We start from the raw sequence: 27,714 nt of genomic DNA, 5'->3' as shown, positions 1-27,714 counted from the left end.
AGCAGCTCTCCAGAATGCAGGGTCTGTAATATGATGATAAGAATTGCCTTATGTCATGACGCTGCAGTTGAGGAAATGTTCACTCTTTACTACAAGCAATACATTCACGCAGAATATCTGTTTTTTTTTTCGATATTGCTCATACTTACCACCCAGAAATTTGAAAAGTCTATTATTTCAGAAAAAATACCAAATATATGGTTTGCAACAATATAGCATACAGCTTTTTCTCTACGGGAATCACTACAGATCCACTGATATTATATTGTTAGCACAATACTCTTAACAGCCACAATACTTTCCTAAAGCTGTTTTCAAAGATTTATAATCTAGTAATGATTGCAACATATTGCCATTCATCCTTGCCCTTCATCATTGCGCTTCATTATTAATTGCATTAATTATCCCTTTGAAATGTAAACGATCCAACATTCAAAACAGCTTCCCCATCCCAGTCCTAGGAAGCCCACAGTATGTTGATTCTTCAGCTTGTATTAACCATCAAGCTCCACATATGCTGAGTCAAGGTTATTTCTGCATGGAAAGCACATATAAAAGTAAAAGATTCCCATTTATTCTGTTTTTATTTCTTATAGGTATATGGTTGATTTGAATGAAAATTGATGTTTTATTCTATAAACTGCTGACAACATTTCTCCCAAATTCCATACAGAAAATATGTAATTTAGAGCATTTATTTGCAGAAAATGAGAAATGGTTAAAATAACAAAAAAGATTCAGAGCTTTCAGACCTTAAATGATACAAAGAAAACAAGTTCATAATTATTTAGAAACAACAATTCTAATGTGTGTAATACTCAGAAAGAGTCCAGAAATCGTTATTTGGTGAAATAATCCAGATTTTTAATCACAGTTTCTGTGCGTCATGGCATGCTCTCCACCAGTCTTTCACACTGCTTTTAGGTGACCTTATGCCACTCCTGACGCAGAACTTAAATCAGTTCATCTTTTTCAGATTGCTTTTGGTCTTTCAGTTGGTTACATTCCAGAGGATTATTGTGGAGTACTGTGCTATCAGTGATTCTACCGTGGTTAAGGGATGTTGTGATATAAAATGGTACCAAAATACATTATTTCAGTATTCACAGTATATACATAATTATAGTTTTGTATTATTATTATTATATATATATATATATATATAATCAGTTTGTGTCGGGTATTACATATGCGTCTGTGTGGCAAGTTTTAGGTTCAGCCAGTCTGTTTCTGTATTGTCTGTTTTTTGTTCACAGTAATCTGTTGTTTTTTCATTGTTTTGTGTTGTTTTATTGATTTTCTGTATTTTCTGTCTCCCCTGCCCTGCTGTCGTTTGCCCTGCCCTGCTGGTCTCTGAAGAGCCAAACTGGGCATGCCTCAGTTCCTCAGTGCTGAGGCCCAGAGTCTCCTGCGCAACCTGTTCAAACGCAACCCCTCCAACAGACTGGGTAAGCAGTGCACGTCTTTCACACACTCACACTGTGACTAATGGTTCACTACTCAGTACGGCTTTATTGTACGTTAACTTCTGCAGTGTTATAGTGTAGCAGAACTAGAGCCACAGCTGTCAATATTTGTTTGTACAGGTGCTGGTCCAGATGGGGTTGAGGAAATAAAGAGACATCAGTTTTATGCTTCCATTGACTGGAATGTAAGTGTGTGCGCATCTGTTTGTGCATTTTTTGTTTGTATGTATGTGTGTATAATAATATAACATTTACTGATTATTATTATTATTATTATTATTATTATTATTATTATTATTATTTATATTATTATTATTAAATGAGACCTTGGAGTTGGGTGTTAGTGTTGTTAATCATTTAAGGCTGTAAAAAATATGCAGCATGGTCTAAATAAAGAAGGATATCTGTTTTATAAGTGCTTTTACAAGGGTTCACTACAAGGGTTCCCAAAATATTGCAAGCAGACTTCACAGTCTGCATGTGAAGATATACACTATAAACCTCTTGATAACCTCTTGATTCAGTTTCTGAATCAGTTTCTCTGATTTTGCTATTTATAGGTATAAGTTTGAGTAAAATGAACATTGTTGTTTTATTCTATAAACTACAGACAACATTTCTCCCAAATTCCAAATACAAATATTGTAATTTAGAGCATATATTTGCAGAAAATGAGAAACGGCTGAAACAACAAAAAAGATGCAGAGCTTTCAGACCTCAAATAATGCAAACAAGTTGATATTTATAAAGTTTTAAGAGTTCAGAAATCAATATTTGGTGGAATAACACTGGTTTTTAATCACAGTTTACATGCATCTTGGCATGTTCTCCTCCACCAGTCTTGCACACTGCTTTTGGATAACTTTATGCCACTCCTGGTGCAACAATTCAAGCAGTTCAGTTTGGTTTGGTGGCTTGTGATCATCCATCTTTCCTCTTGATTTTATTCTTGGCGTTTTCAATTTGGTAAAATCAAAGAAACTCATCATTTGTAAGGGGTCTCTAATATTTTTCCAGAGCTGTATGTCCAAATATTTGTGCACCTTCCTTCTAATTAATACATTTAGCTATTATAAGTTGCACTCACACAGCTTGCCTAGACCCTGTAGAGAAGTATTTCCAGTAGAAAAAGAAAGAGTTTCTGGAGCAGATAAACATTGAGCTGTGGAGCAGTAAAACTGTGTTCTCTGGATTAATAAAGCTACATCTAATATGTCTGAGAAGACTTTGGAAGGTGATGCAATAAGATGCAATCAAATCCTCACAGCAATGTTTTAAAGAATTTAGTAGAAGGCTTTCTCTGGACAGTAGAGACAGTTACTCCCAACAAAAGCATTTTGTCTACTTAGAAAGAATCGACTAACGAACTTGTCCCAATATTTTAGTCCATATAGTGTATATTTACACTGTAATTTTGTCCTAAAACCCTAGTGAATGATTCCTTTGAAGTAAGCCACTCCTTGACAGTATGTTGGTTTAATGTGTATCATCGTCTCTTTGTCCCAAAGAAATTATTTAGGCGAGAGATCCATCCGCCTTTCAAGCCTGCCTCTGGGAGACCGGACGACACGTTCTACTTTGACCCAGAATTCACAGCTAAAACTCCCAAAGGTACCGCAATAGAACAGCCGCTTAACCTTCTGTGTGTTTTCCCCACTTAATCTTCTGTGAGTAATCGGCTTCTTTGGCAATTTGTAACATCGCTGCGAACAAATGGATAACAGAGAATGTTTACTCATAAATCTTTAATTGCATCCGGTAGATGTCAAACAGAAAGGTTTACGACAAGATCTAAAATGTGTGTGTGTGTGTGTGTGTGTGTGTCTGTGTGTGTGTGTGTCTGTGTGTGTGTGTGTGTGTGTGTGTGTGTGTGTGTGTGTGTGTGTGTGTGTGTGTGTGTGTGTGTGTGTGTGTGTGTGTGTGTGTTTGTGTTTAGATTCACCAGGTGTGCCCCCTAGTGCCAATGCCCATCAGCTCTTCAGAGGCTTCAGCTTTGTGGCGATCAGCTCAGAAGAGGAGACCCAGCCACTGCAGAGTAACATGAGCACCATAGTGCAGGTACAGTTACAGCAGTTCTAAGCTAATTATAGCTAAAACTGATCACATTGTAATATCCTATGTACTGCATCAACATTTTAGGCATATAGCTGACTTTGCAAAGTGACTTACACAGCCTGGCCAAAAAAAAAAGTCTCCACCTGGATTTAACTAAGCAAATGATCTGGGGTTAAAGCTGCAGTTGGTCTGCAGGTCTAGGTTTAGCAACAGTATGTGCTGAAAGAATGAGGTCAGCTGACTACCTGAATATACTGAATATAGACCATCAATGGATTTTTTTCTTCCCTGATGACACGGGTATATTCCAAAATGACAATGTCAGGATTCATGGTGCTGGAATTGTGAAAGAGTGATTCAGGGAGCATGAGATCATAATTTTCACGCTTGGGTTGTCCAGAACTTAACCCCATTGATAATCTTTGGGATGTGCTGGAGAAGGCTTTGTGCAGCCTTTTTTTCAGCTTGTTCTGATACAAGGAAAGCACTGGGCCTCATTCACCAATATTTCCCTGCAGATTTTCCTAAATTATAATATATATTTATATAATGATGGATCCACTGTACCTGTAAATCAATTAAATCTCAAGGTTTGTGAATAAGGCAGTTGTTCTTCAATACAGCATTTTGATTGGACACACGATTTTGCATAACAACAGATTTTATTCCAATTAAAATAAATATGGCCCCCTTCAGATTCAATAATACAAATACAGATGTGTAATATCTGACCAATAACGCTGGGTACCACAGCAACCACTTGGCAACAATCATCTGAGGCACCATGGCAGCCACCTGGGACAGCATAGTAAATGCCTGAAATGCCATGCCACACTGTATAACCCATCTAGTGCAACCACTTAAGGTACCATCTAAGGTACTAATCACTTCCCAACACCATAGCAACAACCTGGGAAACCATGGCAGCACCTATCAACACCATAGTAATCAACTAGGATACCCTAGTGACTGCATAACACCATAGCAGCCACTTAAGATACTGTAGCAATCACTTAGTGATATCATAGCAGACACTTAGCAACGCCATAACAACTACCTGGGATAACATAACAATCACTTAGCAATGCCATAGCAACCCCCTGGGATACCACAACAGCCACTTGTAACACCACAGCAAACAGTGATTTCACTTTAGCCTTGCAATCTTCAGTAAAATAGTAAACTTTAATTTAGTTAGTCAAGTTCTGTTTATACAGTCAAGAATATACATTTTAGCTATAGCTTAGCTTATAATAAAACAAACATAAATAGCACAAGCACAGCACATCCTGTATAGCACTTCCAAAATAAAAGCTCCCAAAGCAACCATAGTTTTTCCAAAACTTCCTTCCGTCTTTAAGATACGTCATCAGAAGAGGCTGGGGTGTTCCTTTGTCTGGGTGGAGTATTCCTTTAAAAAGTGCAATAAAAATGTATAGGATATATTTGGGTGAGGCTCTGTAATTAGATAACTTCCTTCCTCAGCACAGACCTTTTGTTTTGTCTAAAAAAAATCCCAAGTCAAGGATTTTCCACAATATATAGACACTTAACTCATACAAGCCGGTTCCTGCAAGGAAGACGGGCCCCTCTATTTCAGTTGTTGTCTCAAGGTTTCTTCCGCTTCCTGTGTCAGGATGTTTTTTGTTGTGATTGTGGGTTTTTTTGAGCAGGGTTTCCTTCACAGATCTCTGCATAGTTCTGTGAGACAGTATTTTGTTGCATTTTACACAGAGATCTTTACAGTTTAAGCAGGAATTTATAACAGTACCAGTAACTGCCTCTCAGTTAGGGGTGGGTGATATGGCCCTAAAATAATATCAAGACAATATCAATGTACGCATTATTCTTTGTGATAAGATGAACCTCTAACAAACTATTATACTGTTTAAAGAATAAACTGCTGCAACAAAACAAATTATTTGTATAAAGCAATTTATATAGAATAGTTGTTTTGCACATTTAGAAAAAATATATAAATGTGTCTATTTTGTAAACAACAAGAACTTTCTAAGGCTCTGAATTAGTATGTAAGCAAAAATACACTCGAGGTTTGTACACGTTATAGCACGAACCTCAAGTGTATTATTGAGATTATACCACATTTCCATTGTCACTGTTTATTAAAATATTTTGAGTTAAAGAGGACGAGAAAATACTGTTTGGTTATAAAAACCCTGCGAGTTAAAATAGTTCCATTGCTGCTCTGTTTGTAGCTGCGCTGTTTGGCTTGTAAGCGCTGCATCATTGCTAGGTCATCTGTATATGGCGGAGTAATACATGTAGAGCTTCGGTTATAGCGAATTACCGGTTGATAATGGCACTTATAAAACACCACTCAGCAATCACATTGCAGGGTCGGAACTAAATGTGCTATAATAAATAATAATGTAAGAAAATAAATAATGTAAGGTGGAATTATTAAATATGCAATGTAAATGTGGAATATTAAGAACATGGACAGAATAGACTGCTTTTAGGACAGAATGTGCCACTATTATCCTGAAGTGAATTTTAGAATGATTAAAATACACAAAATTTAAATAATACAGTACATTCCTGTACGATATTTTGATACTCCTCCATTAACAATTCCTCAAAATCATGAAGTGAAATGCTGCAGCGTCTTGCAGTGTCAGTGTTGTAAAGGTCAGCGTGGCGCTGAACAGACTGCGTATTGTGCAGATCCGGTTTGAAGTGTCCTGGATCGTACAGACAGAGGCTGTTTGTGTTTGGGTGAGTTTCACGCCTGGTTACTCTTTTCTCTGCAGCAGCTCCACAGAAACACCACTCAGTTCAGCGACTCGTACGAGGTGAGAGAGGACATTGGCATCGGATCATACTCCATCTGCAAACGCTGCGTTCAGAAAAGCACGGGCATGGAGTACGCCGCCAAGGTGACTACGCAGTTACACCTCAGACATATAAACATATTTACTGTTTTAATAATTAGAAACACATAATGACCGCCCTCAACATATACATTTCACCTCCAGATCATCAATAAAGCCAAAAGAGATCCTACAGAGGAGGTGGAAATCCTTTTACGCTACGGCCAGCACCCCAACATCATCACCTTAAAAGATGTAAGTGTGTAAAGTGGACAGAAAGCTTTTTTGTTGTTGTCTTAACACAAAATGTGTATCTTTGCTCATAGACAAATACAAGGGTTGGACAATGAAACTGAAACACCTGGTTTTAGACCACAATAATTTATTGTCCCGACGGACAGTTCTGGAGGAAACAGGAGAGTTGAGGTGCACATTGAATTCTGCCGTGATTTGGGCAGCCGTGGTTTGATATGTTTTGTATATAATACGGGTTAGCACCCAAACATCCCTTTCAGACAGCTTCCTCTCACAGTGTCCACAGTTAATCCTGTTGGATGTGGTTCGTCCTTCTTGGTGGTATGCTGACATTGCTCTGGATACCATGGCATACATCACAAAGACTTGCTGTCTTGGTCAGAGATGCGCCAGCAAGACGTGCACCAACAATTTGTCCTCTTTTGAACTCTGGTATGTCACCCATAATGTTGTGTGCAATGCAATATTTTGAGTAAAACTGTGCTCTTACCCTGCTAATTGAACCTTCACACTCTGCTCTTACTGCTGCAATGTGCAATTAATGAAGATTGGCCACCAGGCTGCTCCAATTTAGCCAGAAAACCTTCCACACTAAAATGACAGGTGTTTCAGTTTCACTGTCCAACCCCTGTACAGTCATGGAGAAAAAAAATAAGACTTTTTTTTATTTTATTATTTTTATACTTCTTTCAAAATATGTTATAGTTTCATCTTTGAACTGACAACTAGAACAGAAGCTAACAACTAACTAAAGTGAACAAATGGCTTTTACAAATAGTTCTCTTTCGATGAAAATCAAGCTTGGTTGATGCGGTATTTTAGCATCAGCTGTGATGAGTGCTACCTGTAGTTCCTGTGATGATATTTTAGGATTGTTGGAGAATTCTTTAAATATTTTCTGGTCTGTTCTTGGGCTGAACTTGCCAGAACGACCTGACCTGGACATTTTGCAGTAGTTAAACTCTTATTAACTAATTTGTTGACAGTGAATTGCTGATTTCTAATTGTTTTGAGATCTTTTTAAAGGCAGAAGGTAAGCTAATCCTGAGTGCAGTTTGGTTTATTGGGCCTTAATGTGTAGGTGAGTGTCTGGTGAAGTGCATTCTGGATTGCATTATCAGCGTTATTAAAATGAAGTGGAGGTGCAGATGAGGAAGTGCGGGGCTGATGCAGTTACTGGTATGGCTAAGAGAGCTGCCTAATGGCCCTGAAACATCTACAGCCTTCTGAAAGATAGCGTGTTTGTAATTCAAACAGGGATAGGGGATGAGATGAGGCAAATGGGATTAAGTGTGGAATAGTTGGAGTGAAAGGAGCGACCAGTGCATCATAATTCAGATTCAATCCTATTTTAGGAAATGTTAGAATGAATTGTAATAAATGTTCTTCATATTAAGTAAAGTCTGCACTCATTTCATGGACAAAAAATTTAAAGTCTCCAAATGGTGTACTGCCTTTTTGACACTGGGCCCATAATTTAGTTAAATAAAGCACACTGGTCAATTGTGGATTGTGCAGCTTGATTAAGGGCATGTCAGTGTGTCTTTGGCGTCGTGAAGGTGCAAAAATACGCCTTGTGCAGCTCGAAACAGACAAAAGCCTTGTACTAATTTTCTTAATTAATCATGGGTTGGTTTTGGGCATAACGTGAAATAAACAAATCAGTCTTCCAGTTGTCATTTCCTTTAAGAGGCGGGTGCGCTCTGACTTTGGCGCATTCGTATCTTGACAGTGCAGAGCTTTGTGTGTCTCAACAGAGGATACTGATACCAGCAGCTCATTTAAGGGAACAGGAATGTTATTTTATTCTTTATTCTGTTTATTGTTGAGTTAAAAGTCAGGTTTGCGCTCTGCAGTGTATCTGTGTGTGTGTGTGTGTTTAACAAGCGGGGGTGTATGCATGCACAGCGCACCTATAGGAATGGATTCTGATGATTGACTGTTATCTAGGTTCATTTCAGTCAGTGGAGCACCTGCTGTTTCCACCGCCAGCAAACAGCAACACACCAGAAATATATGTAAACACACCTCACTTCCACACCACCACACCAATGAGTGTAGATTTATTCCTAAGCTCTGATGTTATACAATAAGGCCCATTGTGTCAATAGATTACATAATCTAGTCCCTTTTTCTACACTGAGTGTATTTTAAAATTATGATCAGTGGATAAATATCTGTGTATCATACAAAATGATTAATAGTGAAACAATGAGATTCCACGATGTATTGTAAAGTGGTATAAAGTATTATCTAGTCAATTGGCTGCTCTGTTATAAACTAGTAAAGAAAAATTGGTAAAATAAGAGCAGTTGAAATCATCTCTGTGTGACGTGTTGTGCAGGTGTATGATGACGGGCGCTCTGTGTATCTGGTGACGGAGCTGCTGAAAGGAGGAGAGCTGCTGGATAAAATCCTCCGGCAGAAGTTCTTCTCTGAGCGGGAGGCCAGCGCTGTTCTCTTCACCATTACTAAGACTGTAGAGTACCTGCATGCACAAGGGGTAAGTACATCCAGTAAATGGACCAGCAGCAATTTCCGCTACTCAAAGGCTTCCATAATCACTGCACTCTCATTCCACTCTGTGTTTTATTACTCACTCCTGACTCACACATTAGTTCCTACTCCATGATCTCTGTTTATTATTAGCCCTGTAATGCAGGGTTCAAACTATGTGGTAGGGATGTAAAGGTTAAGCTACAGTGTCTTGTGTCAAATTGCACAAAGGTTTGTCATGTTGTATAGTAGGGGTGGGCGATATGGCCCTAAAATGATGTAACGATATTTCATGGTATTTTCTCGATAATGTTACTCATTGGTGATATGACAAAACACTGAATAAAAAAATTGAGAATACAGTACTTCAACAAAAATGATTTTTTTTATTATATAATTGCATACAATATGATATGGCAAACCCCTAACTGAGATATTAAAAAATACAAGATTTTTTTTTAGATTTGTAACAGAAATCAATGACCCAAAATGTCATGATACTAATAATGCACTCCAAATTTCTTGCACTGGAGTAAAATAAATGATACTGGACAGATATAATCTGGTTCTAGTAGATATATAATGAGAAATGAGAACAGTGTGACTTTTTTCTTTTTCTTTTTTGCTAAAAACAGCAAAAAAGTAGTACCCTAAAGTGATTATTAGAGGTGGGTGTTATGGCACAACATTTCAGAGAATAATATCGTTCACAATATTAAAAAATGTTGGTGATATTATTGCGTACGATTCGATATGGCACACCACTTTTGTATAGTGACTATGAAGCATGACTTTTGTGTAAATCTTTACTAATCACACATTTGGGACCTCACCGTTCTATAAGTTTGGTAAACTGTAAAAAAAAAAAAAAGTAGCAATGCATAAGAAGACTAATACATTTTTTATTGACCAGTTGTGTAAGTTATATTTATGTCCATTCAGTGCTGTTTAGTGTTCCCTGAGTAAGTTGGTACAGTCTGTGGTGTTAGTATGTTTGATATGTTTCTTTTCACATTGCGTACTAACAGCAGTAATATTGTCCTTGTCTCATCCACTATGAATTCACAAGTTGAAATAAGATGGGAAATGGTCAGTCCTTTAGTGATCTATGTAAATCCACTACAGTTCCCACAGTCACATGCAAATCCAAACTTTACCTGCTAACAGCTTAGACGTTCCTTATTTCCTTTTCTGACTGTGCACAGTAAACCATGCTTTCCATACTGTGGTAAATGCCTGGATAAGTGCACAACTCCTGACTAGCATTTTAACATGATGATAGAGTGATAGATCAGGATACTTTAAAGAACAACTGTTGTACTATACTTTGTAATATAAAATTGAGACGTGCTAAGGATGCATCCAAATTGATTAAGAATTATGTTTGCAGTTTGTGTCTAGATAAAAGTATAAAGTATACTCAAATGTCCACAATACGTACTCAGAATCTGCTGTTACAGTGGACACTAAATGGAAAGAAAAAATGGCAGATGTTGGCAGGACTGATTTCTAAACAGTCAGTCAGCGCTTCAGACACAGTTAAGCCAATTAATGAATTAATTCCGGGGCTCCGAGTGGTCCAGTGGATTGAGCACTTCAACTTTCGTCAGGAGTTCCCTGATTCAAATCCCGCTCATGCTGCTTGCCATCAGCAGCCGGAGCCCGAGAGAGCATAATTGGTCATGCTCTGTGTGGGTTGGTAGATGGTGCTTTCTCCACACATCATTCCTAATGTGTCGTTAGTAAGCACAGGCGTCTTTGAGCTGATAAGTTGCTGCGCTTTCCTCCGAGTGCGCTGTGATGCTACTCGATAATGCTGCATCAGCAGCAGTTCAAAAAGAGGCAGTGTCTGACTTGACATGTATCGGAGGAGGCGTGTGCTAGTCTTCACCCTCCTTGTGTTGGGACATCACTTGTGATAGGGAGAGTTTAGCTGAGTGGGTGAGATAATCAGCATAAAAAATGGTCAGCTTCTCTGCACCACCCTTTTCCAGATATTACCAAGCATGTTATCTATAGGAGCATAATGACCAGAAATACAAAATTACACTCAGCACAAAGTGATGTAATATAATATACACATTAAATTTACATGTGTTTTATACCCAAATTATATTTGAACATACTTTGGCTAAAAGCATTTACATATTTAATTCAAATGTGTTCCTCATGGGATATGATGATACCTTCCCTCATAAAAAGAATCTGTTAACTTCCCTGTTAACTTCCATTCACATACAGTAAATATTGTTTTTTAGTGTATGTGTTACTACCACTGTCAAATACAGGAAGAGAGTTTTACATTGGTCAATGGAAAATCCTCTTGCTTGCATTTCATAATTATATTCAGGTACAGGAAATGCATATAGACTGGTGCTGAATTTGGTCAGGACCCGTCTGTGAGCACCTCTGAATGTGCTTAGAGTGATATGATTGTAATCCGATCACAGTGCGTCATGAGTGTGTTTACACTGGGCTTTTGATGTGGTCAGGTGAAATCCAAATGTGATCCCATTATCCAAAATGCACACTGAACAAATGTGGAATCACAAGTTATGGAACATCCATTTCAGTGTAAAGCAGGGAAAAAATAAATAAAAAAGACGATAGTGATCATGATTTAACATTTAAGCAGCTGCTTGTTACAGTACAGTTTAACAGTAATTTGATGTGAGAAAACACTGTTTGTTGTTTACAGGCTCACACACCTGTGAGTGTTAATAAAAGCCTTTTCTGTGCCTTAAATACTTACTGTGTAATGTCATATTCCTTTTCCTCTCCTCAGGTGGTCCACAGAGATCTGAAGCCCAGTAACATTCTCTATGTGGATGAGTCAGGCAACCCTGAGTCCATCCGGATCTGTGATTTTGGCTTCGCTAAACAGCTAAGAGCAGAGAACGGTCTGCTGATGACTCCCTGCTACACTGCCAACTTTGTGGCCCCAGAGGTATGCTTTTTTTTTTTTTTTTTTTTTTTTTTTTTTTTTTTACCCCACCCTTCCACCCACACCTCTTTTTTTTTTACAAGTTTTAAAAGGACCTGCAGTGAATACTGAAAGAGATAATCATTATGAATGCTCTCCAGGTTCTGAAGAAGCAAGGCTATGATGCTGCATGTGATATATGGAGTCTCGGTGTTCTTCTTTACACAATGCTCACAGGGTAAATATAGTAAAAGTGACTGTGAATCACATGCTGATGTGATGAATCGGGTTCTGTTCAGCTGAGCCTGTGCTGTTTTATAGGTTCACTCCTTTCGCCAATGGCCCTGAAGACACACCCGAGGAGATTCTGGCCAGGATTGGCAGTGGGAAGTTTTCTCTGACAGGCGGATACTGGAACTCTGTCTCGACTGAGGCCAAGGTGGGTTCACACCCTGTGGCAGAATGATTTCCTTGGAAAAGAATCCACTAAAATCCTGATAGTGATAACAGATTTTTTTTTTTTTTTTTTTTTTACAGTATTTTCAATTTTTACAATCATTTAAAATACTCTCTTTTTCTGCATAGTATATACCTGCTGTATTTCTATATGGTCACTTTCATGTAGAAAATAACAAAAAAAACTAGTTTACTCAAAACATTATAATAGAAGATTAGTCTTCACACCTGCTTACTGGCTGCTGACTCTGCATTCAATCTGCATAAAATATTTGTATAGATTTTGCAGCTCTGAATTTATATATTCTGCCTTTTTTTGGATGTTTCAATATTCCTCACAGGACCTGGTATCTAAAATGCTGCATGTAGACCCCCATCAGAGATTAACAGCTGCCCAAGTACTGAGGCACCCCTGGATTGTTCACAAAGACCAGCTGCCCAAATACCAGCTCAACAGACAGGATGCTCCTCATCTGGTCAAGGTACTGTGTGCTCCATACTCATTCTGCTTCCTAAGCAAATTTCAGAAACTTGATTTAACAAAAGTGTAAGATACATACTAGGGGTGGGCGATATGGCCCCAAAATAATATCATGACAGTTCATCGTATTTTGGCGATAACACTCTAGGCAATATGGCAAAACATTGAATTAAAAAAAATATTTCAAGAATACACTACTGCAACACAATGAAAATTAAATGTTATTGTTGCATACAATATTATATGGCACACCGATAACTGAGATATTAAAAAATACATTAATGTTTTCAGATTTGTAACAGAAATCAATGATCCAAAATGTCATGATACTAATAATGCACTCCAAATATCTCCATATATCCAGGATTAAAGTAAAATAATCTAGTCTCTAGTCTCTAGTAAATATATTATGGGAAATGAGATGAATTTGAATGAGTGTGAATTTTTCTTTTAATAACAACAGTAAATGTGATAATTAGGGGTGGGTGATGTGACACGATATTTCACGGTATAATATCATTCACAATATTCAAAAATGTTGCAGATATTATCGCGATATGGCACACCCCTAATACATACAGTGGCATGAACAAGTATGTGAACTCTTTGAAATGTCATGGTTTTCTGCATCAATTTGTCATAAAATGTGATCTGATCTTCATCTAAGTCATGGGTATTAACAAATATAATGTGCCTAAAATAACACAAAAAAGATCAAGAAAAGAAGTCATTAAAACCTCAAAGTGGAAAAGTATTTGACATGAAGTTAATGACCTAAAAAAGGTCATTAGAATCTAGTGTTCACATACCTGGCATCTTGCTAGTTTGGAGTTGTGGACTAGTGCTAATTTGAATGTTTTTGAGTTTGATCCGCACAATAAGGATGCATGTGTGTGATCCATGCAGTGCCAAAAAGAGCTTTCAGAGGATCTACAATCACAAATTGTTCATTGTACATAAAGCTGGAAAGGATTACAAAGTGATTTCAAATGCTTATTCAAAGAACACTGCTGCACGCCTGGCGTCTTCAAAAGAACACATTGACACTCCACAATGGTAGTGGCACAATGTTTTGTGGGCAGATTGCACTAATGTTGAACTGTTGCTGGACTACATCTGACATAAAAAGGAAATGCACATCTCCGTAAAAAAACAACTGTAGTAGGAAAGGTGGAGGAAATATCTTGATTTGGTCCTGCTTTGTTGCATTGGGACCTAGCCAGCTTACAGTCATTAAGGGAAAGTTGAATTCCCAAATTTATCAAAATGTTCTTCAGGTTAATGTGATGTGTCTGGACATCAGCTGCAATTCTGTAGACGTCGGATGATGCAACAGGACAATGACCCAAAACATTGGAGAATGTCTTAAGGCCAAGTCAGAGGCTGATCTTGAATACTATGGATTGAAGAGAGACAAATGATGTGCAGGTCTGATTCACAGCTACAGGAAGTGCTTGGTTGAGGGGGCGTCAACCAGATTTTAGTTCACTTACTATTTCTACTACCACTACCTTTATATATAATTACTAAGTTTACACTGTGTCTAATGCAGTTAACAGAGATTTTTCCACTGTTAAATGTATCATGCAAATTCTGTCAAATTATGGCTTTTTTAAGTTTAGGTATTGTTTTTATTATGTTTAAAAGCACCAGCTGTTGTTTACATTGTATATCATTTCATTTCTGACTAACAGAAATTATAATTGTTTTTGAGAAAAGTTTTGTTCCAACAGTAGCTTCAAAAGCAAATGCTAGGAATTAACATGTTTTTGGGCAGATTATGGATTGGTCAGTTCTGTGTCTAAAATCCATGTATTTATATAAATGTTATTTTTGTAGAGTAAAATAAATACACTATAATTGACTCTCCTTCTTTGTTGCAGGGCGCTATGGCTGCTACATACTCTGCCTTGAACAGGAACGTTCCCCCAGTGCTGGAACCTGTAGGCTGCTCCATTCTCGCTCAGCGCCGGGGAGTGAAGAAAGTGACCTCCACAGCTCTCTGAGCCGCTGCCCCACTCTCCACTTCCAACCACACACCTTACACCTGGTGGGAAAACTGCCCCCCACCCCTTCCGCCTGTCGTCCTGCCCTTTAAAGAAGCTTGGCTGTCGTGTTCAGCTGCATTCAGGGTCCAAATGTGGGCTCATAGGACCCCTGGTGGACAATCTGATTCTTCCTTGTTTGCTTACAAAGAGGACCAACCAACTAAGTATTTTGCTTGTACAATCACTGCTGCCTCCAGACTCAAAACAAGCAAAGCATCGGGAGCATTTTATGAACTATATTTTTGGGGGAACAAGACAGTATCATAAATGCATATAAACTTGTAACATACTGTAATATCTATCTTTTTATAAAGCTGATAGATTTAGACATTATTATTATTATATTAAGAGAGTGTGAGCTGTTTAGAGAAGAACAAGTGTAATATGAAATACCATCAGATGTTGAGAAATATGAACTATTCTCCGTTCTCCTAAAAAACTCTTCAAATCTGTTCAGTTTCCAAGTTCAGCTACTCTGGTATGATGAAACTATGACAGCAGGCCTTGAAGTTTTTCATCTGTTGTCTCTTCACTTCAAGGAAGCCTCAGTAAGGCCTCTATCCACAGGTGTCCTAAGAAGATCTGATGCCCAAATCTCAAAAAGAATGAAAACAGTTTTTAAGCTTGTATGTGTGGTGAGAGAGAGCCACAACTCGAGAAACAAGTTCTAGCTTTATGAACTGGTTTTGCAGCTCAACTGCGCAAAAGAGGTTCAGAGCACAAGACAGCACAGAACTGTAAATATTTAGAGAACTCAGGTTTATGAAATGCAATGCATTATTAAAAAAAAGCTCTGAGTAACAAATGCTCACAACATTGTCGTCTCATTTTATTACATGATCTGTATGTTTAAGAATTCAAAAGGGATGTAGTTCCTTAAAAGTTAATTTGGGTTCTTTAGAACCACTCCTGGCATTCAGCATATGTGTTTAAACGTTCTTTCTTTTCCAATGTAGTTTTTTCTCTTTCATGTGTTTATATTTTCTCTTTTTTAAAAACTATGAAATTGTGACAGCTTCAAAATTGTAAGTTTTCCATAAAGTAAATAATTAGTTATTAATTATATTCGTAGTAGTAATATTACTGTTATGTGTAGGAAATAGTTCCTTATGGTTTTTGTTTCTTTGCATAATCAATTCATGTGTTAGATACATTTGATAGATCAACATACTCATTAAAAAATATATATTTATGCCCCTTTAAAAAGCTATATATACTAGTTAACTAAACTAATGCTAACACTAACATTAATTAATGCCTTTGCTTTAATGGTCTAATATGTATTTTATAGGTTATATGCTTATATAAATGGCTATAACCAAAATATACAGCTCTGAGCTATATCATTACAAGATACATCTGATGTGTGGCTGACTTACTTAAAATAATAACATAAAAAAAATTAAATAAGCTGTCACTGAAAGGGTTAGCTGGCCAAGCAATTGCAAAGACACTGGGGCATTGTGGGAAATATAGTGCCTGTAGTGAATATGTAGGTAACCTGTAATTATAATATATTAATTATTAATATCTGTTAATATATAATAATATAATAGAATTTGGTGGGATACAATAATATTGGATTATATGATAACCTTGTCAACGTAGTCTAAATTAAAAATAGTGCTTAATAATAACAACGCTGTCCAAGAGTACCACCCAGTATTTTTAAGGTGCACCAACCCACAGATGGCGCCACAAAACTTGTTTCTCTGTTGAAAAGCACTTTATATAGAATAGGATGCACTGGTGCTACATATAATCCTAAGGTTACCATGTCCAATGTGAAGCATCAGCTAAAGTATACTGGTAAATTAAAACTACATTTTTTATGGAGTGCCTGAGTAAATTTTCCATCTAATAGGAAGTGTATTATAAGCTATGTTATCATCAATAAAACAATATGCCCTAGTCTATATTTAAAAGGGTATAAAGCATAATGTACCCCTGTATAATAACAACCATTACGGTTTCAGGTCAGTCTGAGGTGGAAAAAAATCTTTTAATAGTGTTTTCAGAATAGGCATCTCACCAAGTGTTCTTACACTGTATTGAAGCTTCCAGAATATATCTTCTATTAAAAAAATGTCCATAAAATCCTCAAAGCAATATTTACAACTATAAGACAGTTTTCCATGTACAAAAACAGTAATTGTTGCACAGCTTCTTCACAAACAGCAGTAGTTAGAGGAATAGAAGCAATCAACGTAATTACATGATTTCAGTTTTGTAAATAACATGCATCCTGTAATCCGGGTTTTTTTTTAAGAACAGCTAGTTCTGAAATAATAGGAACAATCAAATCGTCACTTTCGGATCAAGACCTTGTTTCACTAAAAGGGCAAACATTATAGCGAGGTAATCTTGGAGTAGTTCTATTGGTCCATTTATCGTGAAATTCAGGCCTCTGCAAACAATATCTTCAGTTTAAAAGACTTCTTTGGATGTCAATCTGCTTACACTTCCTATAAGTTTTTATTGAGGATATAGGTCGTAAAAGCTTATCATATATATCCTATATAGGAAGGGCCTATAACCTAAAAACTACATTTCCTTTATTTTAAGAAGTTTGATGCAGTATACACTGACAAGCATTGGCAAGTCAGTGTTTACTGAATCAAACTTCTTAAAAATTAAGGAAATGTAGTTTTTCAGGCTATAGGCCTCCAGTATGTAAATTGAACATGGATTGTTGGCTGAAGGATGTCTTGGAAATGCCCTTATCCAAAGTTGTGGGGGCATTTAACATCTCAATCTACAAACAACACACACTGTAACTTGTTCTGTAATTACAGAGGGACATGGAAAAATTCGTGGGACATGAAATGCACCATTCACTTGCAAGTCCATATAATCCATAAATGGAAATGAGCCTCTTCCTGAAATTATCTGTACATATAACAGCCTATTCAACCTACAAGACTCGATCAAATCAAAGGCAAATGCATTAAGAGAAACGTAACAAAACATCCCTTTTGATTGGAAAGGATAAACAGAGGCTATTCACAGGCCATTTTAACGTAAACGATATAGGATATAGATCATTCACTTTGTGTACAGAAGTACAAGTTTAAAGACTTATTTTCCACAGTATATAGGTAAATGAGAGCCAATTAAATAAGAGTCAGATTAAAGGTCATCTCTCATCTGTGCCACCAAAGTCGTCAGAGTCTTCAGTCTCACCGCTGGTATCTGTGTAAGACAGCTCCTCAGGTGATGGCAGTGAGAGGTTCGATTCTGGAACAATTTGAACAGTTCCAGTTCCCTCTGACTCCACTGACTCTGCTTCTACCTCTGAGGTTTCTTCAGTCTGCATCGGCACCTTGGTTTCTCCCTCATTCATATTCACTTCCTTTTGGCTGAATTTAGTCCCGTTTCCGGTTTCTTTCACTTTTCTCTCCACTTTTCTGGGAGCATTCTCATCTTTCGGCTTCTTCTTGTGGATGCGCATGTGGCACATGTAGCCTTGCTTGTTGAGCTGGTACACTTTGCAAATGCTGCAGTAGAATGGGGTCACCACTATGTGGCTGTCGATGTGCCTGAAAAATTCGTCAATTCGCCCAAAACTTTTATCACAGAAGCTGCACATGAGTTTAGATCTAGCGTGAGCTTTTTTAATGTGCAGAGCAAATGCAGATCTCTCACTGTGAACTTCCTCGCAGATGGGGCATTTATACATGTCCTGAGATGCATGATTATACTGAAAACGGGGAGGACAGGGGGGGTTTTCTAGTTTGACACTGGCCTGTGCACTCTTGTGAACCTTCTCGTGAGCTTTTAGAAAGACTAGCTGTTCAAAGCCTTTCCCGCATTGCTTACAGCGGTACGTTCTGTCAGTTTGCTCCTCCATATGGTTGTTTTCATGCTCCATAAGAACGCATTTGTTGCGGAAGGTCTGCCCACAGGTGGAGCAGCTGAAGCGCTTGTTGTCTTTGGATCTTTCTCCCAGGGAACTGCGGCTACTTTCACGTTTCATATCTGCCTTCGAATTGACCTGGGGCTGCTTGCTTTCCTCTGAGCATGTCTCAGCAGTGAACAGGCTTTGGCTCTCCTCCTGCTTAACACTGCGCCTGGTGGAGGCTGATTTAGTTTCTTCTACAGGCATCGTTACATGGCTCACTTCGTATTCAAAGGGTTCATCCTTCACACCGGATAAAGAGACTGTGCTGCTGATGGTAATACTGCAGGACTCATCCATCTCCTTTTCAGGACCTGCTGCCTGTCAGGTAAAAAAGGACACATAATGAAACACATTACCACAATATTTTCATGAAACACATTTCTTACATCTTACAGGATTTTAATTAAATTTTCATATGTTTCATGAACAGCTTTATTTTATTTGTTATCCATCTCTCCATCCATCTATTTCCGCACTTCTGGTCTATAAAACATTAAAAAAAAGTGGTGCAGCATAGCATTTACCACTTGGTAATGTTACCATTCCTACTTACAACACAAAACAAATATGTTTTGGCACAGAGGATACAAAGCTAAGTATTTCAGATTCTATTCTGTCCCGTCTATAAAAACACAACTTCTTTGCCTATTTATTAAAAGAAATAGATCAGGACAGCAGATAGGCCAAAATATAGTGCTCTATGATCTCAATGAACAAAAAAAATAGATCTGGATTGCAGCAAAAATCAGCAGGCGGTTATGTCTAAATGATATGTGTAAATCATTAGGAAACACTTGGTCTTGCCTTATTAAGGGGCTCTCAGAAGCAACTTCTGGGTAGCATACCTCTTGGTGAGAAATTGTTGACTGCTTGATTTGCTTTCAAATGTTTTCATTTGCTTTTTATATCCACTGAGGTGAGGATATATTACATTTTCTCACTGTCAATATTTATAAATCTATATGCAATACAAATATTTTGTGTTTTGCACATCTTGGCATTTTCTCAGGCAGCTATAATAGGTAGTCATCTGGAATTTGGGCTGTGATTAATCAAATTACTGTTTTAATAAAATGTAATTAAGATTGTAAATCTTCACATATAGATATATCTGCCAAAGGGAATCTCAGTAGATAGACATTTGCTTCTGTTAGCAACCTGTAAATAACTCTTTTATATGGCAGAGATTTTCATATTTTACACTTTTCCTCAACTGAAATACAAGGAGATTATGTTGGTAACATTTAAAATAAAAGCTGCATGTAAAGGGTCTGCTTACTATTTGTAAACACAAATTTAAACGAAATGAAATGTAGACATAGCTTGCATCTTCAATGCAATGCTTTTTAAATGGTGTCTGTTTACAAATAAAAAAAAAACAGAAAAAGTTATGTAAGAAGTCAAAATCGGAATCATAATTGTTCCTTCATATATTTGAAGAATATTAAGATCATTTTTTTTCACAATATCCCTTAGCCCTATCTTTTCTTGATATTTATTTAAGAAAGAAAGAAATTAAGATCAGTCAATTTGAAAAAAAAAAAAATACTTTGAGACTTAGAAAGTATTCTCAAGTGCAGTCACAAAGAACATCAAACATTATGATGAAACTGGCTCTCAGGACTGCCACGGGAAAAAGCCAATGAAAAGTCACAGTATTTTAGAATATTAGAATATTATATAAGACCAATTTGTATGCTCTGCAGTGTGAGCAGTGTGCCAAGTCCTGCTGGAAAATGAAATCCACATCTCCATAAAAGTTGTCAGTAAAGGGAAGCATGAAGTGCTGTAAGATTTTGCGGGAAAACACTGCACTGACTTTAGACTTGATGTAACACAGTGGATCAACACCAGCAGATGTCATGACTCTCTAAACCATCACTGACTGTGGAAACTTCACACCAGACCTCAAGCAGCTTGAACTGCGTCTCTCTCCACTCTTCCCTTGATTTCCAAATGAAAGTAAAATTTACTGATAATCAGTGATGGTTTGGAGGGACATGTCATCTGCTGGTGTTGGTCCACTGTGTTACATCAAGTCCAGAGTCAGTGTAGTGTTTTCCTAGAAATTCTTACAGGAATTAATGCTTCCCTCTGCTGACAACTTTTATGGAGATGCGGATTTCATTTTCCAGCAAGACTTGGCACACCTTCAATTTTCTGAGACACTGATTTTTTTTTTCATTGGCTGTAAGCCATAATCATCAACAATAAAATAAACAAACAACTAAAATAGATCACCCTCTGTGTGTAATACATCTATATAATATTTGGGTTTCACATTTTGAAATAAAGTAACATCAATTATATTCAATTTTTTTAAGTGCACTAGTATATCTCAATAGACATGCACACATTATTATATTTTTTTCTAATATGTGAATACTTTCTATTTTAACCTTACCTGTGCTTCAGCTCCTTGTTTTGTGGCCCGGTCGCTGTGATAAACGGTAGGAACAGCGTCGATGTTTAATATGAATCTGGTGGTGAAGCCGAGATCGAGCTGGGTGAAGCTCTCTGGTGAGAAATGGTCTCCACACACTCGACAGGACTGAGGGATGAGCTCTCCTGCAGGTTTACTGCTCTGGATGAACTGCAGCCACAGACTGCGCCTTTTCGGCTCTTCAGGCAAAATGTAATGTATTATAGTGTTCGAGCTGTTTGGGCACCCGCTAACCACACACTTATGTACCATGATGTCTGAAGTCTTGTGGGTTAGCGTTTTGTGTGTGTATTTATGTGTTTAATAGACTATTTCAGCGTATTATGAATAAACCCACACTGTGCTAGCACTGTTAGCCTGTTAGCTTCAGTAAGAAAAAACAATAGTGTTGTAAGAAATCAAGTGTGTTAATTTAGTTTTTATACTGAAATAACTGTCAGTCTGTCTGCGTGTGCATCTAGTCTGCATGCGTTTGTAATTTTAGACGCGAGAAATCCTGAAATATTTAGATTTTAAGTGTTTTTAAAGAGATACTGTAAAGCACTGCAGATTACCAGCGTCCTCTCAGCGCTCTGCTCATTTCATCCACGCCGCTTTTATCGCCGCCTCCTGGAAAGGAGGAAGAGTTTCTGAGAAAAAGCGAGTTCCGTTTTCTTTTTTAAATAATTACTTTTACATAATACAACGTTCACACAATTGACAGTCAGACACATTAAAATATAAATAATCGTGTAGAACACTGCGTGGGTTGAGTAAAGCATCAACAAACAGCATTTAATAAGAATTATTCTCATTATTCGTTTTCATTATTTCAGACCTGTGCTTTGCGCATGCGCGTTTCAGTAAAGCTGAGCGAGGCTTTTCGTTGTACGGTGTGTGTGTGTGACCGTAGCTAGGTTAACTAACTAAGTTAGTCGTTTTAAACGTTTAAACACGTCAACACGTCTGGACGCGAGTCAGGGACGGACACCCAGGTGTACAGAACATGCCCAAGAATAAAGGTAAAATTCTACAGGAATGTTATTTGATTTAAAATCATATTTTTTGTTGTCGGCCGCGAGCTAATGTTACCGTTAGCCAGCGAGCTGCTGTTAGCTAGGGTAGCTACTGTTAATACCATCAGAATGTAACTTTGCTATATTTCAATCAAGCTCGCCCTTAATACCGCTCTTTTTATTATCTGGGGGTTAGAACTGGCGTATGTGTTCAGTTTAATTGTCGTGACTCTTTACTAGCTAGCTTCATGTGTCATGTTATCGCTATTAGCTTAGCTAGCCTAGCCGTGTTATCCTAGCGAGATAACTGGACTATGGGTTGATACCGAGGTGTTCTGATGAGCTGTGTACCCTGTCAAACCGTGCTACTCTAGTGTATATTTACACATAAAAATACCAGAAAAAAGTACTATATTTAATATTTTTAACATTTGTATCAGATAACGACTGGATGTTCCTGTTGTTTAATGCACTAAATTAAATTAGAATTGAATATAATAGAAATACGTAAAAACATATAAGTAGGTCCGCGCATGCGCACTACTGATAAGCGCATATCGATAGCTAACACAACTCGACAGAACACCGGCCTGCTGGTTCACGCTGCCCGTATTCAACACAACAGCGGGTCATCTTATGTTAAATAGCTGTTACAGTTTATATATCAATATTTTCAGTTAGTGGACGAGAGTTGTAGCCTCTAGTAAACCTTAAACGTGTAACTATCAACTGTTGATACCTTTATCATTTATTAGATTATACTGTATATTCGTTGTTATCAGAGCAATATAGCTAGTTAGGTATATAGCTACGCAACCAGCCAGTGTTAACCCATGAGAGCCAAGACCCATTTCTGAAAATTGAAGTTCAAAGTTTAATTAGATAAATTCAGTGAGCAGGTCAGTAATACTTTTTTCTTATTGTGGGCATATGAATCTAAGTAATTTAAATGCTTGAACATGGTAGCCCTTCAGTCAGTTTTTTCCCATACCTTGTCTCAACACCCCTCATCCGGCTCAGAATTTTAATGATCAAGTCCTTTCTGAGCTGGATCAGGTGTACTGGAGGCCGGGGATCATTGAAGGGACAGGATGTCCCCTGCACTGGAGAACAGTTGTAATAGAGCACACAGAGTTGGATGCTGATTCTGTCCACAAACAACAAATAAACAGGACCCAAAGAATCCGTGTATCATTCGTTCATTTGATATTCAATTGAGAATCAAAATCGGAAAATTAAAAAACCAATTCGTTTTTTCGTTTTTTCGTTTTTGAATATAATACCAAAAAACGAATAACGGCTTGTATTTTGTATTTTTATTTGGTTATCCAAACAAAAATTGGAAATTTAAAAAACGGACCAGGAGCCGAATTTGATTTTGATTTTGAACTTGACCCATTTGTGTGCCCTGGAAGTTACTGATTTGTTTATTCTTGGTGGGTTTCTGTTGCGCGGGAGTTCACTGCAGTGTTATCTACACAGTCTGTATTGCTGTAGGCAGCATGGCCGGACTGGAACCACATTCTGGCCTAATTAAAGATCTTTTTGAAGGTATTAACTAAATATGACATTTAGCTACGGAACGTTAGACAAACACCTGAAAGATCCTGCCGATTTTTTCTGTTGTCATATCGTCTTCTTTCACTGCAACGCGTTTAGTTCCTCTGAACAAGATAAAACTCTCCATCCTCAACTCCATCCAAAGCCTACAGCAATACAGACTGTGTAGATAACACTGCAGTGAACTCCCGCGCAACAGAAACCCACCAAGAATAAACAAATCAGTAACTTCCGGGGCACACAAATGGGTCAAGTTCAAAATCAAAATCAAATTCGGCTCCTGGTCCGTTTTTTAAATTTCCAATTTTTGTTTGGATAACCAAATAAAAATACAAAATACAAGCCGTTATTCGTTTTTTGGTATTATATTCAAAAACGAAAAAACGAAAAAACGAATTGGTTTTTTAATTTTCCGATTTTGATTCTCAATTGAATATCAAATGAACGAATGATACACGGATTCCAAAGCTACCACACCTGCTAAATATAATAGAAATATATAAATGTAATTGATAAACTGGTGCTGTTGTGCAAAAATTTCAGCTTCACAGGAGAAGAGGAAAAATCTTAAAGGAGTTCAGTGTGATACTTGACATTGTAATATGATTTGATGAAGCACATCTGAGTTTTTAATAAACAAATGTTTCTTTTTTGCATAAATGGTATAAAATATTTAATAACAAACAGCCTAGCATTCTCAGGTTCTTTAAAAACAAAAGATTGTAAATAAAGACTAGTGACGATTTGACAAATAAGACAATTTGCCTTAATTAAAAGGATGCTGAATAAAGTTTTCTTTTTTTTTTAATTAGATTTTGGTTGCTAACTGGAGCAACTTAAAAATACTAGTGACGTTTCCTTATGAAATCATCTGCACATTAGTTTTATTTTCAACAATATTTGATTTTGGTCCACAGTATTTGAGTATGGTGATTTTAACTGCTATTAAACTTTTCATTGTTTGTGGTTTCAGGTAAGGGAGGTAAGAACAGGCGACGTGGTAAGAATGAGAACGAGTCAGAGAAGAGAGAGCTGGTGTTTAAAGAGGACGGACAAGGTGGGTTGCATCATTCACAGTCATTAGCTTAAAGCTCTGATCATCTTTTTAGGTCAATGACAATAAATAGTTCTCTCTTTCTCTATTCCAGAATATGCACAGGTTATAAAGATGCTGGGAAACGGAAGGTTGGAGGCCATGTGCTTTGATGGAGTCAAGCGGCTTTGTCACATCCGAGGAAAACTCCGGAAAAAGGTACAATTCTGCCTGGAGGTCTCTGCTTACTCAGCATTTTGTCTACACACTGTCAAGAGCCTGTTCAGCCTTTTGTGCCAAGTCATGAGGATTGGTTTAAATGACGGGGCAATTTAACTGGCAATGGTTGGTTGGTTGTTTTAAATCATGCATTCTGAAAAAAAAATATATATATATATATTTTTTCAGTGGCTGGGCTTATATGTTAAAATATGATTTAATTGATTTTCTGCATCTGTAAGGCATTCCCTTGTGTGTCAAGTGTTCTCATTCTCTAATCTGTGTGAATTATTTCTAGGTTTGGATAAACACATCAGACATTATACTCATTGGTCTGAGGGATTATCAGGTGCGTATAGACTATGCAGCAATAGAACCTATTTTGTAATAGCATTATTAACTGTGTACAGTAGCTTACCAGATATGTGCGAGTGTGTGTGAATATATGATTTATAATTAATTTTTTTTTTTTTCTTTCCAATCATAGGATAATAAAGCAGATGTTATTTTGAAGTATAACGCTGATGAGGCCCGAAGTCTGAAAGCCTACGGGGAGCTTCCAGAGCATGGTATGTATATGTAAAGTTGAAACTCAATTTCTGTGTTGAACTTGTCAATTTATTCTGTTGCTGGTTTGTTCAAAACTAATGGTATAATACTGTGGTTCACAGCCAAAATCAACGAGACTGATACCTTCGGAGGTGGAGATGATGATGAAATTCAGTTCGATGACATCGGAGACGATGATGAGGACATTGATGATGTGAGTGCAATGCTGCCTTAACTTACTAAAATTGACAAAAATTGTTCAGTCGCTCAGTGTAACACTGTTTCCTGTACTTTGCTTTAGATCTAATCTGAAGCTGCTGCTGTGGGGAAAGTGGACTTTTCTCAGCCTGCAGAAACAGAACACCCACGATGTCCCCAGTGGAATCGACCCTCTCTTCTTAGGTCTAAGGTGGCACCGATTAAGGGTTCTGTCACTAACTACATGACTGCATCATTATATTCAATACATTTTGTTATCTTTTAATGTATTTATATTAATTTCACATCAAGTGGAATATAGTTACAAGTACAGAATCTCTGGATTCGCAATAAAAATGAACAATTTTATGTTTGGTCTTGCAGTCTGTATTCTTGTAATGTCCAGAAGCTCTTTAGAGTCGAGAAAGAGCGAGAAATGCTTTTTCTGGAAACAGTTGATGCCTCTTAACACGCCACTGTCATTTTGTATTTTTAAGTGTCTTTATCTAATTTAATAGGCTACTGGACACATAGCGATGCATTTAAATGTGCATTCAGTGTGTTGACAAAGTAAGAGAAACTCCATTTCTCCTTTCCTTTAAATCACTGGTTATTTTTAACTGTTGTGTTTTTGTTGAAATGACAAATGAACAGTCTTGATTTTTCAGAGCTACTGCGATTAATAAAATCAGTGAAGTTTATTTGTACTAGAGATGCACTGATTCTTCACTGTTACTATACTGATTGTATCTGCTGATACTGAACACTGATAGTAATAGCCCCGATTTACCTTTAAAAAGCTGTGCTTGTGCACAGAGGCTTGTTATTAGCCCAGTGTTTTGTGCTCAAGCATGTCTGACCCCTAAAGCCTGAATCCATTTGTAACACAATCTAACAAAAAAAACAGAGGTTCTGAGGACATCAGTGTCCATAACTTCACTGATCATAATGTCACACTACCTAATCAAAGTCAGCATCAGTGCTCAGTGTCAGCATTGCAGTGCTTTAGCAGTAAAGATTCCAAAATCTTCAACAGAGTGCAAATTATTATTGCAGCCTGTTTTTCAGCCTTCAGAACAGTATCAGTAATTTCTTTTGCTGATGCTTAATGTGCTAGTACTAATCAGTGCATGTCTATTTCATGCTCATGTGTTCAGGCTCCTGCAGGATTGTGTGAAGTATTGTAAATGTTACACTTCCGAAGTGCAGAATGGACATTGGTGGTTAGACTGATCATTTTTTTCCTTCTACTGAAAAAACTCTAAACAATTTCAAAGTAAACATTAGAAATAAAGTAAGACAATAATATTTTTGTATGTATGTAGAAGGATGTTATCGGGTAGTTTTTCCACAGGATGTGTCCTGTTGCATGAGAGAGTATTGCAGAATTAATTGGACACTTTTATGCCAGGGTTGCCCAGAGTGTTGAATGGAAAATACATTGTCATTTTTTTCTCCTCTGCTGCTTCTGATCAAAAAGAGACTTTTGATTTTGAAATAAAAGAAAACAGTAAACACATTACCTTTGACATTGAGTTTTTACCTTTTTTTTTAACTTTTTAACTTAAAGTTAAAGTGCCAGTAATCTAAAAACATTTTCACACTCTTTTTAGTATTTGGGTAAAACAAGTAATTTGTTGAACAAAGAAAATGTAATGGATAAATATACTTTGCTGTTCCAACCTTAATTGTGCACTCATAACTGGTTGACATTTTAGATCATCTTTTGTGTTTAGCTCCACTTCAGCTGATAATGAAGTGAATTTATTTCTTCTATTGCTAATCGGTGAGTGGTGACCTTCCGA

At 37.2% G+C, this 27,714-nt stretch overlaps 3 protein-coding genes across 8 annotated transcripts in view; 2 read left to right on the top strand and 1 right to left on the bottom strand.

The window, feature by feature from the left end:
- Positions 1 to 15,825, top strand: part of rps6ka3b (ribosomal protein S6 kinase, polypeptide 3b) — a 69,421-nt gene extending 53,596 nt beyond the window's left edge. For 5 of the 6 annotated variants that reach the window (XM_007248956.4, XM_007248953.4, XM_007248957.4 and 2 more), the window contains 12 exons: positions 1,360 to 1,448; positions 1,587 to 1,651; positions 2,975 to 3,077; positions 3,403 to 3,524; positions 6,293 to 6,418; positions 6,518 to 6,607; positions 8,952 to 9,110; positions 11,889 to 12,050; positions 12,188 to 12,264; positions 12,348 to 12,465; positions 12,824 to 12,964; positions 14,847 to 15,825. In XM_007248956.4, coding sequence (XP_007249018.2) covers positions 1,360 to 1,448; positions 1,587 to 1,651; positions 2,975 to 3,077; positions 3,403 to 3,524; positions 6,293 to 6,418; positions 6,518 to 6,607; positions 8,952 to 9,110; positions 11,889 to 12,050; positions 12,188 to 12,264; positions 12,348 to 12,465; positions 12,824 to 12,964; positions 14,847 to 14,969 — 1,375 coding nt within the window. In that variant the 3' untranslated portion in view covers positions 14,970 to 15,825. The remainder of the gene's footprint in view (positions 1 to 1,359; positions 1,449 to 1,586; positions 1,652 to 2,974; positions 3,078 to 3,402; positions 3,525 to 6,292; positions 6,419 to 6,517; positions 6,608 to 8,951; positions 9,111 to 11,888; positions 12,051 to 12,187; positions 12,265 to 12,347; positions 12,466 to 12,823; positions 12,965 to 14,846) is intronic. The other variant, XM_007248954.4, reaches the window with a different exon arrangement.
- Positions 15,826 to 16,994: 1,169 nt separating this feature from the next.
- On the bottom strand, positions 16,995 to 21,955 carry si:dkey-226l10.6 (zinc finger and BTB domain-containing protein 24). Its single transcript, XM_007248959.4, has 2 exons — positions 21,317 to 21,955; positions 16,995 to 19,230 (listed from the first exon to the last, which is right to left on the bottom strand). The coding sequence occupies exons 1-2, from the start codon at positions 21,605 to 21,607 to the stop codon at positions 18,148 to 18,150; spliced, it is 1,374 nt and encodes a 457-aa protein (XP_007249021.2). The 5' UTR covers positions 21,608 to 21,955; the 3' UTR covers positions 16,995 to 18,147.
- A 236-nt stretch (positions 21,956 to 22,191) lies between these two features.
- On the top strand, positions 22,192 to 27,428 carry eif1axb (eukaryotic translation initiation factor 1A X-linked b). The gene is made up of 7 exons (XM_007248960.4): positions 22,192 to 22,356; positions 24,884 to 24,967; positions 25,059 to 25,162; positions 25,461 to 25,511; positions 25,650 to 25,731; positions 25,834 to 25,925; positions 26,013 to 27,428. Exons 1-7 carry the CDS (start codon positions 22,341 to 22,343, stop codon positions 26,016 to 26,018), a joined length of 435 nt encoding a protein of 144 aa, XP_007249022.1. The 5' UTR covers positions 22,192 to 22,340; the 3' UTR covers positions 26,019 to 27,428.
- Positions 27,429 to 27,714: the final 286 nt, after the last annotated feature.

The sequence above is a fragment of the Astyanax mexicanus genome, chromosome 1 (genome assembly GCF_023375975.1).
Source record: "Astyanax mexicanus isolate ESR-SI-001 chromosome 1, AstMex3_surface, whole genome shotgun sequence".
NCBI classification, from domain to species: domain Eukaryota; kingdom Metazoa; phylum Chordata; class Actinopteri; order Characiformes; family Acestrorhamphidae; genus Astyanax; species Astyanax mexicanus.
This window is presented reverse-complemented; position numbering and strand designations above follow the sequence as displayed.

Coding starts and splice junctions, on each gene's coding strand:
- si:dkey-226l10.6 (XM_007248959.4), bottom strand. CDS start 21,607: ATGGTACATAAGTGTGTGGTTAGCGGGTGCCCAAACAGCTCGAACACT. Junction 19,231..21,316: donor AACAAGGAGCTGAAGCACAG/GTAAGGTTAAAA, acceptor TTTACCTGACAG/GCAGCAGGTCCTGAAAAGGA.
- eif1axb (XM_007248960.4), top strand. Junction 24,968..25,058: donor GTTTAAAGAGGACGGACAAG/GTGGGTTGCATC, acceptor TCTCTATTCCAG/AATATGCACAGGTTATAAAG. Junction 25,732..25,833: donor CGGGGAGCTTCCAGAGCATG/GTATGTATATGT, acceptor TGTGGTTCACAG/CCAAAATCAACGAGACTGAT.